This window comes from Diorhabda sublineata, chromosome X (genome assembly GCF_026230105.1).
Source record: "Diorhabda sublineata isolate icDioSubl1.1 chromosome X, icDioSubl1.1, whole genome shotgun sequence".
NCBI lineage: Eukaryota > Metazoa > Arthropoda > Insecta > Coleoptera > Chrysomelidae > Diorhabda > Diorhabda sublineata.
In genome coordinates, this window is record NC_079485.1 from 5578217 (window position 1) to 5603408 (window position 25192).

At 31.3% G+C, this 25192-nt stretch overlaps 1 protein-coding gene and 1 long non-coding RNA gene across 6 annotated transcripts; one reads left to right on the forward strand and one right to left on the reverse strand.

Annotated features, from left to right (window-relative positions):
* Positions 1-101: 101 nt before the first annotated feature.
* Positions 102-2917, forward strand: LOC130451679 (uncharacterized). 3 transcript variants are annotated; one of them, XR_008910778.1, is made up of 3 exons: positions 102-399; positions 452-710; positions 2618-2917. It is a non-coding gene; the product is annotated as an uncharacterized LOC130451679 (long non-coding RNA). The 3 variants fall into 3 exon arrangements; XR_008910776.1 differs by lacking the exon at positions 2618-2917 and having other exon boundaries at positions 145-399; positions 452-1262; XR_008910777.1 differs by lacking the exon at positions 2618-2917 and having other exon boundaries at positions 145-399; positions 457-1262.
* LOC130451677 (gamma-aminobutyric acid type B receptor subunit 2) lies at positions 1409-24131 on the reverse strand. Of its 3 annotated transcripts, none has more exons than XM_056790853.1 (17): positions 24075-24131; positions 20507-20610; positions 16158-16295; positions 15773-15951; positions 13038-13153; positions 11688-11920; positions 11074-11299; positions 9544-9700; positions 7161-7417; positions 6187-6440; positions 5910-6020; positions 4840-5008; positions 3929-4167; positions 3194-3390; positions 2533-2781; positions 2066-2319; positions 1409-1920 (listed from the first exon to the last, which is right to left on the reverse strand). In XM_056790853.1, exons 2-17 carry the CDS (start codon positions 20597-20599, stop codon positions 1535-1537), a joined length of 3258 nt encoding a protein of 1085 aa, XP_056646831.1. In that variant the 5' UTR covers positions 20600-20610; positions 24075-24131; the 3' UTR covers positions 1409-1534. The 3 variants fall into 3 exon arrangements, with proteins under 3 accessions (XP_056646831.1, XP_056646830.1, XP_056646832.1); XM_056790852.1 differs by lacking the exon at positions 24075-24131 and adding an exon at positions 23389-23808; XM_056790854.1 differs by lacking the exons at positions 3929-4167; positions 4840-5008; positions 5910-6020; positions 24075-24131 and adding an exon at positions 23389-23796.
* Positions 24132-25192: the final 1061 nt, after the last annotated feature.

The window sequence follows — 25192 nt, forward strand, 5'->3', positions numbered from 1 at the left end:
CTCTACGCACCATCTATGACTCTCTTTTTTCCACAATCCATAACCAATCTTAGGATATGTCTAAGATTATATACTCGAGGATATGTTCTGTGCGTTTATCTATGGATACAAGCTTGATGACACAATGGAGTCCTAAATTCCATAATAGAATCAGGATAAAGTGAAAATTATATAACAAGTTCTGCACAATAATTATATCTTATTTACAATGGCTTTGCAGTTTTCACGTAAAGCTGGTCTTGTTGGTGCTCTAGTAGGTGCGGCTTTTATTTTGCATTTTGGAAATAGTCTAGTTAAACCTTTGGTAGTGCCCGAAAAAAAATATGAAGATGTTAACTCTAAAATGAGAAGATTTACTGAAGAGGATGTATAATATGTGTACCGAATGTGCAATGTTCTGTAAAATAAGAAATGGCGTATAAAGAATAAATTTATTTGTATAAATTTTCAGAATAGGTCTTTCTCTGGTCAATTATGGGCTGATAAACAACTCTGAAAATGACTATATAATGGATATAACGAATAGTCATTCCAAATAGATATAATTAGATCCGTTAAAATATTTGAATGGGGAAGTGCTCAGTGCAAAGGAATTTGAACAAGTTGATTTCAGTGCATATGAATAGGATGAAAATAAATTTGCAAATAACAAATAGAGTATTCCTAGAGGGTTTTTCTGTAATATCGCCAGCATCGTTTCTGGTTTGAACGTAAGTAACATACAGCATAGAATGAAATTATGGAATAGGAGTCAGGAAATTAGTTATTTAGTTTGAAATAAAAATATATAAGTAGGCTTTTATTTTTATTCATACATTCAACTAAATAATCTTTACAAGGTTTTTAATAATTGTTAACTAACATATGTGCTGTATGAGATTTTTGAATGGATTCAGTTCAAAAGAGAGACCAGTTAATATTTTTGTGAAAAGTTTGTTTTTGTTCTAAAATCTCTTGAAATGAAAAAAAATTTACTTGCTTAACATATAGAACTTTGGAGTATGGTGCTTTCAGATATCATTTATGTAAATATTTAAAATTCTTTAGTATATTTTTCATGTTTCAGTGTATTATCCCGGACACTAAATGACCCATATTTTTGAAATATAGATTCATGAATCAATTATGAGTTAGCCTGATTCTTGCTGATTTTTTTCATACATACATATATAGGAATATTTGTTTTTGTACTGTATGCTTTTCATCTAGTATAGACAGGTACATAACTGTATTGTGTTAAAATAAATTTTGCATGGAATATATATTCTCTATTTTGATTATATTGTGGGAAGCTAGAAACAAATGAGCTTAACAAAAGTAATAACTAATATCTAAAGGAGGTGGAAATGAAAGTTCCATGGATATTAATTGGATTGTTCTGAATTAAGTAAAAAGAGAAATTTTTGTCAGCAGTACACTAAGATGTTTTTCTATTGTGAACTAGAACTTGATTACTGGAATGATATACATAAAAGTGGAAAATCTGTTTCTTTGCTCCTTACTCTAGACAAAAATAGGTCTCTGGCTACTTATTTTACAAATATTCAACAATATCACACTTAATAGAAATATTTGGACATGATCTACCAAATGAATAGTCTATATTTTGTTGGCTTTTATTTCGTTCTGTGAGTAATTTTTGGAAAATAGGTAGTATTTCTCGATCTAAAAGTTCACTTTCCGAATTTGCATTACACATTGATTTATCCCTTTTAGGTGTATGAGTTGTATTCTTTAATGAATGTACATTCGGTGTACTCTGGAAATATCCCAACTTGTTACATTGTTGATTATATATATTGGTGGGTAACCGCTGTTGTTCTTGTTGATCTTTTGGAATCGGTGACGTTTCTCGTTTTTCTTTTGGTGAAGAATAGCGATTTCGTTCTGAAACTGTTCTGTGCATGTGCATGTTGTCATCTGAAAATAAACACTTATTATAGTCTACACACCAATAGAAGCTGTTGAATAAGCAACTAAATTGAAATTTATGGCAACAAAGAATTTCCATTGTTGAAGTTGATATATGTTTCCATCATACAATAATTTTTATATCAAGACTTACCATCTTCTTGAGGTAAACTAACTCTACTACTCTTTTGATGGCTTTTCATGCATCTATGTTGGCTACCAGTATCCCAAAGTTCACTTTTGGTAACCACATGGGTTCCATAATCTGTTTTTTTCTTTGGTGTTGTTCGTATACTTGGAATTCCACATTTGTAATTTTTTTTTTCCTCTCGATCTTGCAGATATTCTGGTTTTACACTTGATCTTCTCCTTACTACTGTTGTTTCAGACTCGAAACATTTTGATTCTCTGTAATTTGAGCAAATAATATCTTTAACATTTTATGTTTTTCAATTATTTCAATCTAGAAAAACACCTCTTTTTGATAAAATTTGATAGTAATGGATTCAGAACTTGGAAAATTTCTTTTAAGGTACTATGTGCTAAGCTACAAAGATTCAGAAAATATCCAATGATTACTTCATTTCTATGGACGTTGTGGAAGTAAATATCTATACTCACTTTCTCTCATATGTAGGAGTCTGTATCCTTTCATTTTCCTTCGTAGATTCTACTTGTTGATAATTACAAGGTTTATCTGTTTCAGGTTTTGGAGTATCGTTAACTGCAGTAAAATTATTAGTGGATTCACTACTTTGGTTTATAGTTCCATTTAGTTGTTTTTGTTGTTCTAGTTGAGGTTCTGAAGGCAGAGGAGTATCTTGAAGAGATTTTGTCCGTTTTGGAGATTCGTTATCCAGTTTTCTTCTTCTGTAAAATGATATAACTATCTTAACTGTAAATAATTTCAAGTAAGAAAGCTCCTGATTTTATATGGCTTTAAGAAGCTGATGTTTCCATTAATAAGATACTACATATATTAAAGGGTACATATATTCAATACAAATTCGTATAATTTGATTATCAATCATTATATCAAATATATTTTATAAATTCTTAAATGGGTGAAGTAATTACTACACAGAAACTGAGTTTTCTTTTGGTTGTGCTATAGAAACTGAGAGTGCTTTGAATATAAATGTTAATATTAGTCTCTCAGAATTTGAAATGTTTTGAAAGTAGAAATATTGTTTATGGTACAACTAAATAAGGATTTCCTCATTTGGTAAGGATAACACAATTACAAACATATCCGAATATTAGTTTACATCTTATAACTTACTTTTGACTATCGCTACGTTGAAGAGTAGCATAATCTTGAGAGCTTAGACTACACAGTGAGGTCAAGTCGCTGGTTTCAGTTGCACTTGGTGGCTCTTTCCTTAATAGGGGTACAGATAATCTATTAGTTTCACTTATTGAATCTGCTCTAGAATCTAAAATGTCTTTAGCTTCGTTTCCTAATCGTCTTATGAGCATCTGTAATGTAACAATCCAGTTAATAACAAATGCCGTTAAGGGAAATTATGTGAATATTATTCATCATCACATTTCATATTAAAGGGTGTTATTCTACGATTTAGCATTTGTTTATCATTAAATGCATCATTGCATTGATATATACTATATACTAGAATTCTTGGAAAAGTTGAATGTATAATTTCCTATAGATGAAATTCAACAAAATTTTCTAGTAGCTCAATTTTAAGATTATACTGGGGAAGCATAAACAAGTCCGTTTCTGGATAGACATGTATACTGTTTGAAAGATCATCACATAATATTACTAGAATAACATAAATTTGAAAAGAATATCAAGTAAACATAGGCATTTAAATTTCACTTAAGCTTAAACAATCGAGTAAAAGATTGAAAGGATATTTAAAAAAAATTTAATAAGATTTCTCCCAAGATATGGGGATTAATTACGACGTTCAATTCACTGTTTAAATGTGATCCACCCCATCCAGAAATGGATTTCTATTACAATAGTAGTTATTTATATTCATTGGCAAACCTGTAATTCTGATTCTTTGTCCAGAAGCGTTTTCCTGTATTTTGAGTTTAAACTTTTTACATCTTTAATTTTTGTCTCTAGCTCAGAAACACTAGAATCTCGTCGAGTTTTTGACATCGGTCTAAGTGTAGGACGAAATCTTTTATCGATTGATCCAGCAGGGTTTCTTCTCAACTCCAGTAATTTTGGTACAAATACTAACCATAGGGTGGCTGTCGTACAGAACATCACAAATACTCCTATAAAAAATATATATTAGTAACCGCAGGTTAATTGTATAGTTCAGTTCAAACACCAATGCAATTCCATTTTCATCGCGGCAATCGCCTCATTAGGTGCTGACTGCAGCCACAACCTTTTCATTAATACAGATTAATATTGTGACAAATAAAATTCTAAATGTCCTAATTGACGGATGAATTCGACAATAACTAAACAATTGAATTGTTATAAATTTGTGAAAATGAATAAATTTCGGCATACAAATCGTGGAAATATGATTATGCAAATGTTTAATCGGAAGTCCTAAAAAGTAAAAACAAAAACTTTATTGATCGTTGGGTCTAAAAACATCAAGATTGAGATTCAACAAAGAAAAAAATTAAAACTAGCTGAGCAAGGTAAAGTATTAATTTATTGATAAAACAAAGAATGTCGCATGAAAATACAAAACATGGCAGTAATATCAAGAAATTTTTAAAGAGAGAATCATCCCAACTTTTGAACACTAAAGTTCAATAAGTTAATGTTCAAAATATCCCTGAAGAAATCAAAATGTAAATCTTTGTAAGAAATAGCTGATGGAGATTGTCGATTTTTATTATTACATATTATGCTATTTTCTAAGAGATGTAATAAATTTTCTGAAATCATGGGAATTTGGTAATTTTGGGTACTACATTTAATATTACCTATAATCAAAAACATCGCGTCTTGGTGATCTACTAGTACTAAAGCAACAGCAGCACCACATATGCACATTATGGCAACGTTGTAGACCGATAATCCCACGTGACGACTATCGTTAAGGGCTGGAATCGACACGTGCCGTGTTTCCCATGCCAAAAATGCACCGAAAATCTAGAAATGAAACAATATTATCGAATAATTTACATAATTAATGATATCAGAAGACTAAAGGGCCAAGTATTGTTATGGAAGTTCGAGGTGTTCTAATAGAAATTTTTTTAAACCGAATCTAAAATTTAAATCGTTTTTATCTATAATTTTTGTCAAATTCAAAGTGCTGTATTCATTTCAGTTGAACGGCTTATTGCATTCAATTTTTAAAAATCTGACTCTCATTGTATTATTAAAATGCTAGTAGGCTAGTATCACTTTTAATTTCAAAGTGGCATAGTTATTCAACTAGAGTACCAAAATTACACAAATTTAGTATTGTATTAAGAATTATTATTCTTATTATTATAATTCTTATCAAACTATTTCTACTATATAATTATTTTGAAATTTTTCATTTTACACAAAAGGATTTCAAAACAATTCTTGATGTGGTACCCAAAGATAATTGATTTTGTTGTACAAACCAATAGGTCCAGGGCCGGATTAAGCTAGGGGCTTGGGGGGGCTATAGCCCCGGGCCCCAGGTCCAAGAGGGCCCCATCATTTGGAAATCATTCTGTATTTTTTGATGTGTTGATACCTCAAATCTAACGTATTGATATTATTTTGTGAATTTTTCCGGGTTTTCGAATTCCTTAAGGGGCCCCCGTCATTATTTTAGCCCCGGGCCTTATAAATCTTAATCCGGCCCTGAATAGATCGGTTTATATCGTTAGTCAATGGGACAACTATGTATATCTAACGTTTTACGTTGTTTCAATGTGAGGTGGCGATCAAACGGAGGTTAAAAAATATATTTTTTTGTTTTTATAACAAAACACTTTAGTTTAGTTAAGTTAACCACATTAAAATAATTCATAATATCATTGTTTTATAAGAATTTCATAAAAATATTTACCATTAAAATCCCCTTATATGCATAGATAGATCCAACAAAAATAGTTTGATATTCCGAAGCGCAATATTCATTTTCGGGGATGATAATAATATCCTCATTAGAAGGATGAAGCTGAAAAATATATTCATATTACCCCTTTCAAACTATGATTAACAAGTCGTATTTGTGAAATGAATAATATTCTACATAAAGTATTAAAGTTATTTAGCAGTTTCTTGAGATTCTATCTTATAAATTGTAAGTTGAAATGATAATGAACCCTATACTCTATACTTACATATCTCTCCATTTGCTTGGTATCTCTATAAAACGGATCAGCGAATTGCCATGTTGTCATAATTATCAAATCTATAACAAGAAGTACTCCAACTACCATGAATAGCTGGTAATCTTTAATTACCTTTTTATTCAATTTAACATCTGTAAATATAGAATGAACCCTCCACGTTTTACTAAACATTGCTCCGAATGCCAGTGAAAAGCCTGCCATTAAAGTCCAAGCTCTTGCAGTACAAATGTAAGGAAAAGCATCTGAAAAGTTTATTCAATAGTAGGGTTGACCGTATAACTGATTAATTGAAATCAGAGCCGGACTTAGAGTCATCGTGGCCCCCGGGCCAAAATACTTAAGGGGCCTATGTGAGGCGGGCGTTTTACGTGAATTCTTACATCAAGTTGATTTTTCATTATAGTCAATTTATTCATTATTTCTAACCAAAAATAGTACAAAATTACGTTCATAAATTGAAAACATTTTTTCTTATTTTGCTACCTACAAATTCTTCAATAACACTAGTGCAGTCAATCGATTTCAGTAGCTCATTTTCAATACACAATACGCTATATTGATTTAGTTTTTTTTGAGTCATTGTGGTTCGGTGGTCATCTTTAATTAAGGAGAGCCTTGAAAACGATCTTTCCCCACTAGCATTTGATGGCATTATATCTAAAAATATTCACATAGCGAATTTATGTTGATTCTGAACATTGGCTATGGATGTATTTTTTCGCTTGCATTCATATGTTTCAAAATCAATCATATGGCTCGTCGCGAGGCCCCCCCGCAGCGGGGGCCCCCGGCGCACGCACGGGTTGGCCCATGCCTAAGTCCGGTTCTGATTGAAATTGAAGCAATTCCTCAATATTGCCAGGAGAAAGTCATTCAAAATATTAAAACATTATATAATTAACTAAATTTGCTATTTATCACATAACCACCCTCACACATATTTGTAAAAACATTTTTATTACCTATACTTGATAATCCCGAATCTAATCCTAGAAAAATTATACTGGTGTAGGTTAACATACATCCAATTATAATGAGATTATTGAGCTGGGGGCTGGACATTTTAATGTATCTTTGATTTCGATATTTGATGTTAAATGCCAAGAAAACTATAGCCATTATTATTCCACAAACTGCCAAAGTTGCTAAAATGGCGTAAACAGTCTTATTTACCCTGGTATGTTCTATTATTACTAAAGTTCTATCTTTGGGTGGATGTCTAGAATAAAACAATAACAAACTGATTAGATATTTGGCTGGCAGACACAATACTTCTTTAGGTAAAGAAAAATTTTTCTTTCGCCATAAGTAAATGTGATTTTTCATTAAAAAAATTATTCTCATAATATTTATAATGAAAGAGTTCCACCAAAAACCAAGCAGATACATTGTATCAAAATGAATCATGCTATCCAACATTCACAGCAACGTGAAATAATATAATTTCGGTCCACAAATAAGAAAATTTTCAAAAAGATATAAAATCTAATTTTTAGAATCAGCGAATTATGTTAAAGTATAGATGAACAGCATTACCGACAAAATAAATCCCTAGAAATTCTTAAATAAAACCGATACTAAATCGAATAATACTGAGAAAATAATAGTAGTAAATAATTCGAAATATTTTTTCTATAATCATCAGGTAGGTACTGTTACGAATTCGTCCATAACATGGATTGTAAAGCCTGTTCTTTTTGTATATTTCAATAGAATCGACAAATTGTTGAACGCGATGGGCGCGGATTTCGTTATTTTTTTATATAAGCAATTCCTAGGAAGGACTTTTTATTTGTTTACTTTCTAGAATACAATTATTCAAGAAATTCTTTTAGGTATCGATACTGGCTTATTTATCAGCGAGGAAGTAAGTAAATAATCTAATGTCATCCCGAACACATCGGGATAACTAAACTATGTATTTAAATAGATTAATAATAGATAATTGTTTAGAAAGTGATAAACGTATGTATAAATCCACCCCACCGTTGAAAAACAGTTTAAATGAATAGAAATTTTTAGTAGAGTTGTCGGTTCGATCAGCAGTTAATTGTGAGCTGTGCAAGTGTGCGTTGTATAATAGGTCAAATTATTCTTAAAAAAAGTTTTGTGAACAATTAAGTATGTAGCAACCGTGGATGCAAGATCAACCATCAACAAGTCGTTTGCTGATTGGGTAAACGTCTTACTAGAGCCTAGCACAGTGAGAGACCCAACAGTTGAAATGAAACGGAAAAATCCATGAAAAGATGTGCAAAAAGGGGTTTTTAACCGTTTTTGACCTACTTTGCAGTAGAGGAATGTACAGAAGAGATGCTATCCAGGAAACGATATTTTTGACAAATACATTACACTTGCATGCAAAAAAATCGATCCTTTCCCGTTATTTAAGACGATGTGTTATTTATTTCTTGATGAAATGAAATGAAAAACAAAGTCAGTAGGATTTGAATGATGAATTTTGAAGAAAAGTGATCTAATTGGTAACAAACTTAATCAGTTGTTTTCACTGCCAACTAGTATCCTTATTGTTTTGGCATACATTTCAGACTCTTGTTTCCAATTAGATTGATTTTGCACTCATACGAAAGTAGTAGTCAACATAAACACTGACAAGCTGCATATAACTATATGCGATGGTAATTTTTGAATCATTAACGGGTTCTTACAAGTATCGGATGTACAGTCCACTCACATCCAAATCACAGACATTATGAAATCGCTATTGATCGGTGCCACTTGCACCTAAACACCACTGAACGCAGTCATCTCATTTTGAAGTCTCTAAGAACCTGTGGTATACTCTCTTACTGCTGATCGACTTAAATGAAAACCTCTGACTTAGACGAGCTGACTCAAACTTGCTTTGGTCAGTGCTACAACTTAAGCGAATTTGTAGGTGTGGTATCAATTTTTACAGAAAGTTGTCACAATTAAATTTAAGTTTACAGATCATTTACTCTATAAATATAACCAATTTTTTATGAGACTATGATTTGATTAACTCTGAAAGTAACTAGTTAATAAAAACGTGAAAGAGGGTATCAAATATGTCGATAGTATCTTGATTGATTGCTTAGTAAAACGAGGGTTGAACAAAATAAAACTTAACTACAAAAAATATTAGCAGTTTTTGTTTATCTAATCTTGTTTTAATTGCATGACTATATACCTGAAATTTTATCGTTAAATTATGATGAAGATTTTATATCATCACTAGTTTCTACATAAATAATTTCCCTTGTAGGAGTCGTTTTTTGTTTTAGCATCATTTCTCCTCAAATATTAGTTATAGCTAGATTTTATATAAAATTGGTAATTTTTTTTGCAAAAACATTTACTTACTTTCCGATCCATTTCAGTGGTTCTCCAAGGGTCAGATCTAGGTGCTGAGTAGCTGCACTATACTCTCCCACTTTTACTTCACGTCCATCTTGAAATTGTTTCAAAAGTATACTTGCTTTTCTCTCGTTATCGTAAAATCTTACAGGACCAGTAACTCCTAAAAGATTTGTTTTATCGACTCTTACATTCAACTTTAGAATTATTATTTAGAATTAGATAATCATAAAAAAGTAAAAGGACCTGATCTGAAATTTTAATAAATATCTATCATTTTTGACAATTAGGTTGTAAATTTTAATTTTATTATTTCCTGGCCACTAGTAATCTACGAAACTATCTTTCGTAACATGAAGAAGCGAAACAATGTGAATTTTTAATAAACTTGTTAAATAGATGGACAACTTAAAAGTTCTATTGGAAAATCCAAGATTTTTGAAAAGAAGTATTATACGATTACGCACTTTTCTTAAACAATTTAGCTAATTGTAAACATATCTATCTAAAGTACTGGTTGAATTTTTCACGTTTCTGATATCTCTCCACAAATATATCGACATGATTTTCTCACTACGATAACAAATCTATTTAAACAAGCGTCAGACTTAATTTACTTTCATAGGTATTTATTTAAACACATAACTATAGCCGTATTAACATTAATTTGTAAAATACTAAAGTTTTATAATGAGGCCAAAATATACAGTGAATGAATTACTTTCAACTATAAAGTATGTCGTACGTCTCATACCCTCCCGTGTTGATACAAGCACCGATGTTTTACCAAGATCTTGAACATTGCATTAATGTTACATTCTTTCGAGTTGGAAAAAAAGTCCCAGATAAGTCATCTATGATGATTATGTAGTCATAACTTGGAGAAATATTAACAATTGGTGTAGCGATTTAGAAGTGGAAATAAATAAAAATGCTGAGACCTTAAAAATAGATGATATAAAAAGGGAACAAATGGAAACTTCCAGTTTTAGAAGGATGTAGTGGAAATTTTGCGAAATGATTTGCTAAGAAAAAGACATAAGAATTGAGCTGACGTCTTACTTTTCGACCATAATAATGCGCTGTACCACAAGTCGCTTTCACTGCCCGACTTTTATGTCGTCCAGTTAGACCACATCCGGCTTACTCACCAAATTTAGCACCATGCGACTTTTGACTTTATCATAAAATAAAATATACTAAACGAGAAATCCTAAAGAAATTATTCCTGACATTAAGAAAACCAATACAGAGCAGGTGAGAGCTATTTTGAAGTAGATTAATTCAAATTTAAGTTTGTAATGAAATAGTTCACAGCGCAGTGCAATTTTGTCATTTTTCAATCATAAAATATTTTTTTCTCATAATCGAAGAATGATGATGAAACACAGAAAGTTTTAAGTAATTCCATAGATAAGTGACCGTGAAATTAATTCTTTGTGTTAATGTACAACCGTGTGAAACTCCGGGAATTTGTAACTATCCTTAGTATGTGAAACAAAAAACAAAATAAAGAAGAAATACAAACTGGATTACCTTCAAAACTAGTGTTGTGTAAAGCATCCAAAAAGAGTCTTTCCCATATTGGGTCTCTGTAGCGAAAATCAGTAACAGACTCATTCCTTCTGAAATATTTTATTTTGTGCGCTACGTTTTGAATTGCCAAAGCTAACGCCCAAATACCATCGTATGTGTAACCGTGAAACCGAGAATATTCTTCACCTCTTCTTGTTTCATATTCCGAATTATACTCATCAGCTGTCTATAATAAAAAATTTTATTTATGCAATTATGGTTTAGTATTTAGACTTAATGTTGAGTTTCTGGAAAGATATCTATAGTGTCCTAGTTTTCCAATCTGCTTAAATATAATTAATGCTTCCAGTATAAACATAATGGTCTGAAACATTAACAGTAACCAATACTAATATTAAGAAAATAAAAATAAAAGAAATACAAGAATACGAGACACTGTTGAGAATATTCTGCGTCTTAATTGGAGCTGGTTGGATATACGGTTAGAATAAATTCGATGGAAGCTGAATACTAGCGTGACGATATGCTATAGGCTATTATCTATAATATCAATTGTGTTCACTAAATAATATTTAATTCTTGCTTAACAACAATTAAGCTATTTTTCTACTTACTATTCCGGATATAGTGATTTCTCCACTTGTTGATAAAGGCAGAAGATCAGTCAAAATGGTTTGTTGTAATGCAGCTTCAAGCTCTTCTAGGGTGCAATTGAATTCAGGGTCATTTTTTTTCCACCATTCAAAACTGTAAGTACCCATTATAATCCATTGGTATTTTTTACCATACATTTTCAGTTTATAAGCTTCACAAAATATGTTTCTAGCCCATACTTCGTCAAAATTACCTAAAATACGGAGAATATTCAGTTTTTCACATAGTAAACAAATTGGCTTCAAATGAAACTTAGAATGGAAAATGGTGACATGTGATTTAATACGCACATCATACATTTCAAGTACCTGAAAGATAATTGAGCCAATAAATGAAACCGTAAGAAAATACGAGTCCTTATCTAAATTTCGTCAACATTTTCTCCCTTGTTTTATACCCCCTATAAAAGATACAGAATTCCTTCTCTCCATTACACTGGACCCTTTCAACCGCTTCAGTTCATTTTCTTTTCTTCTATCCATTTAACTTTCTATTAATTTACCCCTCTTTCACCCTGCTTTCACCGTGCTTTTCCATTCTTACTAAGATTCCTATCTAGGTTAATTGTTTTACATGATTTCCTATTTCTGTTTTACTTTTCTATTTATTATATATTTCAGTGCAAAAATGTCTACAAAAAAGGTATCCTGAAAATCTAGAAGTAGTTTTAAGAAGTTATTTAGGGTATAGTTAAGTTAATTGGCGGATAAGTGTTTTGTGAATAAGACAAATAAAACTTTTATCCTTCAAAACATTTTATCTCATTATTCAATCTTCTCAACATTTAGGAAAAATTATTTTTATTTATGAGATACCAAACGCAACAAATGCGGAATTCCGAAGAATAGAAACCGACAACGGCTTTTTTTGTTTTTTCGGTCGACTTTCTGTGTAGATTTTGATCAGAATTTGAAATTTATATCTGATTAATTCTCGCCTCCGTTCATTTTCCTTATTTTTGGTATCACAGAGGATTTATTTTACTTGCACTAACAGAAAATTCCCGATATTTCTAATTACATATTCCGTTTTGATTCAAATTCAATAACTTCGCATAGCATAACGTAGTGTGACGGTAGAATCAGCAACATTTGGATAGTTAGCAATCATTTGCAAGGTTCTTGTACTCTTTGAACTAAATTCATCTTTCTATCGTCTGACAGCTTGTATCTACATCAGTTGCAGATACATGTTGATTAACCTTCTAGCATGACAAAACTATTTAGTTATTTATAAAGTAAAGCGGATTATTACCATCGAATCGTTTTTTTTTTTTGTTTTTAATTAATGTATGGAAATTGATACTACACCTAATATAATCCTAGTATCTTTCTCTTTGAGCTTAGTTAGGGCTGTGTTTACTTCGTTGGTAAAACTCTGCGTTTCTAAAACCTGATAACCCATTGCATCTAGCTCAGCTACCAACCTAAAACAATTAAAAAAGTTATATCCATGGTAGGGAAAATACTTTGGCACTGTTATTAGTATAATAGAAAATATGTTAACGACAGTATTAACAATTATTTATGCATAAGTGAGTGAAGTAATACTTTTTTTCACGAGTAGGGGAAAGGTGAGTGCAGCAATTCCTATGAGTGAAAAAAAGTTTCTTTATTCACCAGTTTCATACAAAAAATTTGCTACGTCCGTAGGCTTAAAAAATTCGACAAAATTTTTATTGGTACTTGAATTGGCAACATTTAACGATAGAAATAACATCGTCTATAGTGGTATTAGTACTTATTAGATTGTTGGTAGGATCGTGAACATTTACAATGTTACTTGAAGTCGAACTAGTTGTTCCCGTTAAAATTTTCACTTCGGAATCCATTTTGTTTTTTATTGAGTCATCTACGTAACCCTCCGTAACTGTGTTGGATTTCCACCCACCGTGCTTCTTTAGTTGAATTATATCACCACCATAAAAGTGTGACAGTTTATCGGAGAAATGAATAGACATGGGAAAAAAGCGTTCATAGCCCACAATTTTATAATTGCGTTAAAAAATGACACGTTACACGTTATATATTTGTAATCTGAATTAATTATTATAATTGATAAATTGTGTAATAATACAATTTAGTTGACACGCTCGACAGGAGTCCAGTGATTACTATCTCCTAGAGCTAAAATTAATAACTTGATTATCTAGTTTTGTCTATTGGGAATACGCAAATACTAGTCAAAATCTATTCATTAGGATCATGTCGTTAAAGCCTACGCTGGGCTGTTGGTTATACCATGAGGTAGATGTCAGTCTATTTGGAGATGAGATGATGATCAATTTGTACAACTTATGGATAAGTTTTTTATTTCTGCTTTGACAGAATCCACTTGAAGATCACGAACTATAACAAAATTTTCCACAAATCATGGAGCATTTACAACAATTCTTAGCAAATAGGCTTGAGGATTACTTTGGAAATTAGAACCCGACAATTCAGATTTCGATTGAGATACATGCCTAGATAGCTTACTTTGTGTGATACTAATATGGCGGTGTCGTCTACTAATGTGGCTGCTAATACGTCATTACTATTTGATAGATGAGCCGTGAAGAGAAAGTAAAGCAGCGGCCCCAGAACACTGCCTTGTGGAACTCCGGAGTTTCTTTTGAATAAAAGTGTTTTTCAAGGTATTTAATTAGAAAATAGTTATCTTTGAGGTACCAGTGAGTGATTTGGTAGCGATTTATCAGTAAGATGCTAAAACCATGTCAAATGCCTGCGTTATGTCTGAATAAAAAATAAATGAATAACTTTGGCATGATTTTCTATGAAGTTGTTCTGTAACAAGTACTATAATTCTCGTAATCCCTTAAATTTTATCAGTTAAATGACTAATATTGAATATTTTCAAAGATTTGAAATACGAAAATATACATGTTGATTTATTTCTAGAAAAACGGAAGATCTGGCCAATCTCAAGACTCACTCGCTTTGTTGTGATTTATTTCTGACTACTTTTGGAAAGGCTTTTGTTGGGAAGGTTTGAAACCATCCCTAAAGTTTTACAGCATTTTACACACACTCATCTGTTAAAATGCTTTGCACGGCCCGCAGATTTGAGTTGTTTACTAAGCTTTCGAATAATTTATGGAATGTTTGAAAGAAAAAGTTTGATCACTTGTTTTATCTATTTTTGAAGTTGAAGAACGTCCGGACCGTTTCCTTAGATGACTTATTTCCAGTTTTAAATTTGTCATACCACTTGTAAACAGTATTCACAGTTATATTATCACCATATCTAGACAATTTTGAACATTTCATGATCATAATGGGAACTATTTGTAACGATGCTAATGTGATGATCAAACTCCAACTTTCATGACAGACTGTGACCACGATCTTACGAAAGTGGTATAATAGCAGGGAGACATATCGGAACAGGTTCAAACCTGCCACTATTTATCCCAACACAAGATTGTATGAGACCTACTAGTTGAAAAAGCTGCCCCATAATTACTTGCTAGTATACTTCATATCAAAGAATTATTGACTTAAGATAAGTAATTAAAATGTATGTCTACTGATACCTATGGTGAATTTATAATAATTATGAGACTGTTTTTTAGGTGTATTTTCCATCACCATAACATTTTCATATAATTGCTCAAACATTTCAAATGAATATTCTCAAAAAAGGCATATTTTTTTGGAGACACAATGGATGTTATGAGAACACATACTTAAATATTATTCTTACTTCTGGATGAACCTATATATTTTATACGGGGCCGGATTAAGCTAAAGGCTTGCGGGGGCTATAGCCCAGGGCCCCAGGTCCAAGAGGGCCCCATTATTTGGAAATAATTCTGTATTTTTTGATGTGTTGATACCACAAATCTAACGTATTGATATTATTTTGTGAATTTTTCCGGGTTTTCGAATTCCTTAAGGGGGCCCCGTCATTATTTTAGCCCCGGGCCTTATAAATCTTAATCCGGCCCTGATTTTATAGTATAAAGCGTTAACTATTGATAGAGATAATGTGTGATGCATATTATAAAAGCAATATATTCAACAACATAATAATAACAACTCACCTGTTGTGTGCTAAAGAATACCGTGGTTCATTTTGATATATAGTGGCAACTTTGGTCCAATTGAACTCCTTTAGAAGTGACAGTCTTGGTGAATTGAAGGCGTTTTCAGACGGCACTATTCGAAAAAAATTTGGAAAATTTTCTTTGGTAAACATCGGATGGGTGTCTGCGTAAGATAACTAAAAACATATATCTCAAATATATCCTTAAAATATCCTAATTGAATTATTGGTAGTAACTTTCAATTGTGGGTGACTTTTGATGGAATGTTGCTTATAATTACATAGACAAAACACTAACAAGAAAAATAAATAAAGTATACTCGTTTGGCTCCTCCAATGAGAATGTTGAAATTGCGATTTTTTGAAAAATAAAAAATATTCACCTGAGTCAAATGCCAATGTTTAGAAGCTTTAGCTATTGGATCGGTAACGTGAGTACATGCCGCCCCAAATAACATTAATTTGTGGGGACCACTGTGCATCATATCGAAGAAGGCTTTCACACCTACCGCTGCATTGCACTAAAAATAATTATATTGTTAGTATTTATATAATTATTTTCTTCCACAAAACTGAAAAACGATAACCAGTCTTTGGTTGTTGTTGGACTTCTATCGGATGTGGTAGATTAATTCTAGATTTCGCTCTATAAATTGTGAAATATTTAATTTTATCAAAATAAAGCCACTAGCTCTAATATATGAATCGGTTACTTTCCTCGCGGTTTTGATGATCATTTTCGATTATGAAATTTTAAATATCAATAACCGTCAGGTAATTACCATGGCAACGCCTAAACTATTCTCTGTTCAAGGCAGTCGAGAAAAAGAAATAGTACATCTTATTTCTTAATAATGATTCTCTTCCTCCGGCTCAAATGAGATGAAAGACTGAATGTCTATGACGCTAAAAGCCACGATGCGCATGTAATGGTTTAATGAGTTGAATTATTATAAACTTCACTCCATATTAGTGTGGTCTATACTCTTGATAAATTAATACCTTTACATAAATTAAATATTAGAAGTAACATTGTATTCTTCATATCAATGTCCTTATATTCATGTATAACAGTGATACCTTAAATATCAAAACACATTTATTTTATATTTATGTAATCCCCACATTTTCTTACTGAACATACTGTTTACACTACCACTTCACCAACACTCACAAATACACTGATTGACGCACGTTTCGATAACCAAGTTATCGTCTTCAGAGGCTGAAGGTAAACTGAGTTTACATTCAGCCTCTGAAGAAAATAAATGTGATATAGAAACGCGCGTCAGACAGTATAATTGTGGGTGTAGTGGTAGTGTAAACAGTAAATGGGTCCAGAAATTCCAGCTTAACTACTTTTTCTTTGTGATAAAAGTTAATTTCCATAAACCGTACAATATACTCATAGTTACTCTAAAACATTCACCTGCAACATCGGAAATTAGCTGGTTAGGTTTCGAGTTTTAACTTCCTTTCTAACACGGAATATGGAAAGGTGGTTTCTTGAACAGAAGAATTGAACAAAAAATGAGGATGGGATGACAGAGAACGGACTTAATCAAATTCAAAATCCGCCGCAACTGTCTTCCCGACCTCATAAACTGTTCCTAGAAAGTCAAAATTGTCTCAAGCTTCATTTGGAATAGTGTATTGTATACAGTGCATTTCAATGTGTAGGATTCATAGGATCATATTTGTATTTAGTGTACATTATTCTATATCTTAAAAACTAAACGGGAAAGTTGGGTCAATTTATAAATAGAGCGGTGTACTTTTCAATGTTTGACGTCGCATATAGTTAGGGTTACTATCTGACTGAATAAATCAAGCGTTCCGCCCGAGCTCCGACCCGGTTTCATTTATGACCGGATTTTTAGGCATCTCCTGCGCATTTTTGTTAGTGTTTTTTTTTGTGATGTGCCACATGATGTGAAGAGAATGTTTTCACTCATGACTACACAAACGAAAACAAAAGAAATATATTGACAGCTGATTTGATCAAAAACGAACTTCTGTAAGCGGTCGTCAGGTAAAGTTATATTGTGAAAAAAATTTCATTAAGAAGCTAGTGAAGTGTAAATATAATCTTTTTAGTCAGGGGCTGGATTTTTTTACACAGATCGGGCTTTTTACTGCGTGGAAACTTCTAGCTTTCCATTCCTGGTAATTAATTGCTAGATATTATATAGGGTTATGAAAAAGTAATGCACAAAATTCATAAAAAGTACAATGTTCATTTTTAACAAAAAAGTGGAAACTCGTCAATGAGTTTATTTTATTCTGCGTTAAAAGTCAAAAAAATAAAATGTCAAATTTGGCGGATTTATTATGTCAACACTATTTTTTTTAATAGGACGCTAGTTAGGCTATTATTTGATAAATAAATCTGCTTCATAAAAAAAATGAAAGAAATCGAAGAAAACTTAATTTTAAAATGACTTTTAAATTAACTTAAAAGTCTGCTGAACCCAAACTATTTTATACAGAAATTATTCAAACTGTGTCCCATTCATGTCTAGTTCGTTCCATTAAGTTTTCTAAATTGTCGGGATCTAAGTTTTATCTGTTATTTGGACCCGGAAATGTTGCAAGTAGGTCCGGAAGCATTGCTATATGAGGATGTTTCAAATATTGCTCAGCTCTCAAATTTCCGCGAAAGATCCCGAGTCCAGTAGTCAAAATTATGTCGATTTACTGTACGACTTAAACAAAACGTTGCCTCCTTGAAAATACTACACTATTAAGGATATTTAGATTTTTTTAAATATGCTTCATGAAAATTTTTCAAAACTGCAAACGTCAATCTGGATCATTTCCTGACAGTTGAACTTTGTACAGGTGCAGTCTTTTCCTTTAAAAACTTTACTATAAACGACTGACCAACATTTTGTTGTAATGCAATTTCTGTTGTATTTGCGTGAGGGTTGTCTTGTCTAATAACAGCAAAATATCAAAATTTGCATCGTCGCTTATTCCTGGTCTTCTAAATCTAGATCAAACTCTACGCTTTCCGTTTTATTAAATTTTGCAATCATTCTGCTTACAGTGCTTCTAGCAATTCTGTCACAATGTGTTTCGTTCAATAAAGCGCATGCTTCTTCATGATTTCATTTCATGAGTCTATTACCTACAATCATTAGAATTTCTATCCTATCTCTTCCAGTTAAAGGAGCCAGAATTATAAAATTAATATAACGTTGTTCTTACTTACTTACTTTAAATTTGAATTCTTGAATTATGTAGTTTTTTCATTAATACAGAAAAGAGGTTTATTTTGTTTTTTAATAATTCTTTCAGTTCTTTCCTATGTGAAGTGCATTTTTTATAAAAAATTCTGGTTCGTTTTTTGGGTTGTTAGTAAAAAGACCTCTTATATCGACATTTCATTGTCACAACGAAACGTATATATATATATATATATATATATATATATATATATATATATATATATGTATATATAAGGAGTGATTTTTTATTGGGAACGTGGCAAGGAAACACCAAAGTGGACTAACTTTAATATATTTTCCGAGCATTCGATTACTTATGTATTCATCGTCTGGGACTAAATTATGGTCAAATACAATATAATAAATATGTATAAATGTATAACAATAATAAAATTTTACTTATAATAATTAATTAAGACTTCCGGTAATACATATATACATATTTATATTGTATTTGACTATAATTTATACACTATACATGAGTTCTTGTTTTAAGGTCGCATTCCAAGGACTTGCATGCAAACTTTTTAATGGAGAGTTTTTATGAACTCTGGCAGTTTATATTTTTCTGCACAATAGTTTCTGATTAAGTAACTAATTGTTTATTATAAAAAATCACAATCACATAATCGTTTCCAAATTACTTATAAGTTAAACTTTCGAGAACAATTTAATTCTATAACAATAATTTCTCTTGAAAAGGTGAGTTTGGGGTAATTTTCTATGCACAATCATAAAATTCAAAAACTAATTGTATTGAATTACATAAAATAAAGTTTAAATGGAAACAAAGTATGTGATATTACTGACCTTTGATGTATGTATTCTACTTATTTTTTTATATACATAATATATTCAAAAATCTGGATTTCTCTTCATACATAAAATATTTCTACAACTATCTTTGCCTTTATTCTCTCAACCACATTGTCTCATCTAATTTGTTTTCAAATGTACTCCTTTTACCCCAATTCTATTATTTCATCAATCTATGGAACGTGTTCATACTGTAATGTTTTTCTCATTTATTTACACTATTACTATCGGTGGGGTGAATTTATAAACACTGTGTTTCACGTTCTCAATTGATTTAAACACTTCACACTACACTTGACTAACTTATATAATAATTAACTTATAACTAATACTTATATGATTTATTGAAATCCTTCGGTTACTTTTCTATTTCGTTCTATTAACTATGACTATTTATTATAAACCAATTGCGCTAAACGAACTCGTTTATATATCCAAACGCAGTTCTCAAAAATTCTAGGAAATTAAGAAACAAAATGATAAAATAGAATTCCACTACAATTGGGTAGGACCGGCTCCAGGACCCATATCGTGGACGTGTTCGTAACAATACCTTATTAATTTTTGTTCCTCCAATCTCTTTTTCAGTACATTTCTCTGACGTTGCACACCGTAATTTTGACTATCTATTTTACTGTTAAAATGTAAATTCGTTCGTTTATTTACTGTGAAAATAAATACCTTACCATCGTATCGTTCCACCACATATGCAGTCTATAATTTCTCAGAACAGAAGAATGCTCATTCACATGATCCAAGGCTAGTTTTACACTCGGCATCACTCCACGACCTGGAAGGCAAACAATATATTCTGGAGCTACAAATACTGATTGGACCTAACTGACTTCAGTAGAAAAATAAGCTAAAGACCATCAAAGCTACCAAATCAAGACTATACTTATGGTGAGAGCCTCTTATAAAAATAGAACGAAATTCGTGCATTTTCTAAAACTTGTATTGTGGTTTGAAACTTTGATCAGGCTTAATTAAGATTTCCGATAATAATCGATAGCTTTGATGAAAGTAAGAAAACGGCTGCAGAACGTTAGGAAAATCTCTATAGATACGGAATTTATTGGTATACTTTTATTCCATCTATAGTTTTATAGATACAATCTACACTTTATTCTTGCTGAGCCACTTTTTAGCCAATTATCTGGGATAGTTCAGTTGCAATTTTTATCAATTCACAGATTGCAATTCAACATCATTTGCACGGGAAGTTCGTTGTTTCTGATGGCATTAGAAAATATTTATACTGGTTTTATCATATTGAAAATTACTAAAAAAATTTCACGAAGATTTTTTTGAACATTTTCAATACTTTCAGAGAACAGAAATTCGCAATTCAGTGGAAAACCTTTCAAATGACTTCTGAAAATACGTTATTAGCTATTGGGTTTACATACAATACGAAAAGTAGTGAAACTATGAGTACTTGAAGCGCTAGAAATCACTCAAAAAAGACCAATACAAAGAAAAATCAGAAACAGAGAAGGTAATTCTGGAACGAAATTAGAAAATCGCCAAAATAACACAGCCAAGACAAGATCCCCAGGAACAACGAAAATCAAAAGCAAAGCAAATGTTTCGAGAGTGAAGGATGCAAATTAAATTATATAAAAGAAAAAATATTGGATGACAGATTCAAGATCAGTAGTAGTTGATTGGCGATTGTAATACCAAGCACTCGTGAAATAAATAAAATACTAAATATGCGAAAATAGAATTTAACAATAAATAGTAGCAACATAGAATTACATCTCAACAAATAAAACAATAGAATGGAAAAATACTAAATATATAAAAGAACTATAATTGAAGGAAATCAATCGAAAAACGTAAATTCAATTACTTCGAATGCTACTAACCGTAGAACATAAACGGGAATTTTAAACCACAAATGGCGAAGCAGAAAAGCTAGGGATCCAATGCATTATAAAAAAGCTCAAGAGAAAAAACAAAATAAAAAAAGAGGATGTAAAAATATTAGCCATAAAAATATAAATGCGCAAAAATAGAGCAAGAGCGAAATAAATAGTTTGCAAAAACACTACTGAAGTAAGAACGAAATGAAGAGAGTACAAACAGTAAAAAAACTGTAATAAAGTAAATCAATTTGATAGAAAACTGAAGGCTTAATCTTATAAACCAAAAATAAAAGAACTTCAACAGTGAAGGGTATACCTATACATAACTCGATTTTCAGAAAATGTCCAGGAATAATATTCGATTCTAGTTCGTTAAAATCGACTGTGTTGAGAAAATAAAATCAATATGATATAAACTGAATATTATCAGTAGATTTTTGGATTTGTACGTGTAATCATTATAAAGGTATCGAAAAATTGCCAAAACCTGATCTAATACGTAATCAATAAAAACAATATTATTTTGTCTGTTGCTGGAAATCATCTGAGAATAGAAAATAATATTAACGCACGATAGAAGAATGGCAAAATTCTTGAGAACAAGATCAAAGAGGATAGTAGACAAAACGATTAATAGGTACCAAGCGTGCAGTCTTGGAAAGGAAGGTACCATGGTGAAATTGAATATTACCTCACATAATTTCTATTGGTATTGGGTATTGCAGGATGATGCTCTGCATACGGTTTTCTGCTGTGAACGATGGAAGGTGAATAGAGAGGAATTGGATTCGCACTTCGGCAAGCTGTCAGCGGACACTATCATGATGAAGATTTAAGTGAGAGTAAGGGAGGAGCGAGTCCGGAACACGAAAGAGGGAACCTAACCCGAAGTAATATGTTAAGCTGTTCCAGGCTGGTGTTCGGCGGAGGTTTTAGTTGGTAGGAGAAATGATAAAGTTCTGAGAACAGCACTTCGTGCTTAAATGCATTTCCTCCTAAAAAAAGTTTTTGTGTAGATAGCAAAATATTGTAGAATATGTTGAACAATAAAACACTTTTAGTAACCAACTGTTTAACTATATGTATAAATATAATGGTCAGCAGATATTTCTGATTGGACGTGGGAAGAGGATATGAAGTTTTCAAAGAAGATCAGACGTATGAGAAATAATTAATATTAAAATTATATTCATTTAACCTTTCGCACTTTAACACTAACGGTTGGTACTGTTGTTGTTGTAACTTTAATTCCAAAATTAGGCTTAAAACGCTAAATCTTGCTGATAGGAATATTCACATTATAAGTTGGAAGCTCCCCATTATATTTATATTTTCAAATTATTGGATGCAATGTAAGATTTATTTCAATTATGTCAATAAATTATTTGTTATGAGATTACTACAAAGCAATACGATAGATTTATATTTGCAGAAGATGTCATATTGAACATATTATTTAATATAATTTAATTTTAATGTCTACTATATAACGAAATAAATTTGTTTTCTTAGTTCCTTCACAATAAATAACTAGCCATTAACACTGATTGTTATTAAATGAACACATTTCATTAAAATACTTAAGAATCGCAAGTATATCTCATATATTCAAATATCTAATTTTTTGATGTATACTACAGTATTTTCATATGTTAACGCATAAATAGAAACATTGCATGCATTCAAAAGATTCCTACCTGTCTCCGAATTTTCTACACCTTTTCTGTAAGGAAAGAAACCAGCTACATAAACGTCATGTCTTTTATTGTCCATGTTGGGTTTTTGTGAATAACAACACTTTAAGAAAAATAATGATAAGATAATGGTTGCGAATCGAATCATTTTGTGAGTTTCTAACTTTTGTCACACTCCCAAGAAAATTTGTTTATTATTTTGAAATGTCGGTAACTGTGTTATTGGAACAATCAAAGAGTCTTTAAACCTTATCATTTTTTTAAACTTTCAAATACCTATTATCGAATCGATGATGACTTCACTGTTTAATTCACCAAAATACTTTTATTTATAAATTTAAGAGCATTCTGTGAAAATTTGTGGTTTTCTAGAATGATTATCCTTGATTTCCCGAGGCACATTTCACAGCTTTATTGATTTCTGTACGCAAGATCCTTCATGTATGCCTGTTTTAAAGGGCGCATGCTTCCGAGGTTCTCTTAATTTATAAAAACCATACACCCTGGATAACTGTTAAATTTACGTATTTTGGATTATTCTGTACTTCCCTCTTTTAATGTTGATTTGTTTAAAATGTTCAAACGAATAATTTAATTATGAATATCATACCGTTACTATTAATTTAGAACAGAATCTGTTACCAGAAAGTAAAAATAATGAAAATTTAATGCTTAATAATAAAACATACGTAAAAATGGAATCGCTGTCACGGCAAGACAAAAACCCGACAAAAGAACTATCCCATTGTTTTCGTCAATTATTTATTACACTTCAATCAACTAATACCGCTCACTACATCTAAAGAAATATAGCGGTTTCTTAATGAAACACCAAAGTGGACTAACTTTAATATATTTTCAGAGCTTTCGAATACTTAGGTATTCATCGTCTGGGAAATAATTAATTAAGATTTTCGGTGGATTTGAATTGTATTAATTCTTTTAAAAATTTTTAAATTCATAGGATTCAAAATTTAATATCCAAAGTTACGTTGATAGAAATATTTCTGACACAGCAGTGTGTCTGACTGTATTCAACTGAATCAGTTTCTTCCAGGTATTTAGGAATATTATGACTCTAAGTAGGATTATTTACTATTTCCTCTAGACTGGAAGTTGAATGTGTTGCTGTGTAGTTTCAGATAATGAAGAGTATCAATCACTAACATTAATAATATTCAAATGTAGTATGATGATCTTTGCACATCAGATAACCACGTGGAATCTTTTTAAATTGAATTCTACGCTATTTTCAGATTCTTAAGAATATATTTGGAACTGTTTGGAGGTTCAAGTTTATTTAGATTGTGTTGGGTGTGTAGTTGCTTCTTTTAAGTGGTGGTCGGGATTATCGTCACCAATTACTCCTGTGTGAGACGAAAGCTATGCTAGTACTACTGTTATACTACTTATATGGTGCTTCTCAAAATACCCCTCCCCCGTATTTGCTTTTGAACGGTAATACTTAGACTGATGACATTTTGAGCATGGAAATGAACTACTGTAAGTCACCAGATAACTGAAAACAAATAATATTAAATGGCACCTCATGGTATGTGTAGTTCGAATGATATTTAGAATACCTATTCATACATACTATATTTTTTGGATTTACCAAGTTTTTGTTGATTAAAATAAATGAATACCAAAATTTGAGTTTCGTTTTCAATTAATAAATATTTAAGAACAAGTTATTATAATAATGTGCTCCATCTACAGTAAAACATCCTACTACTAAGCTCTTGTCGGACTGGATAAAATGTGTCAGCGGAAATTGCCCTACATTCTTCAACAATTCTAAAGGTGT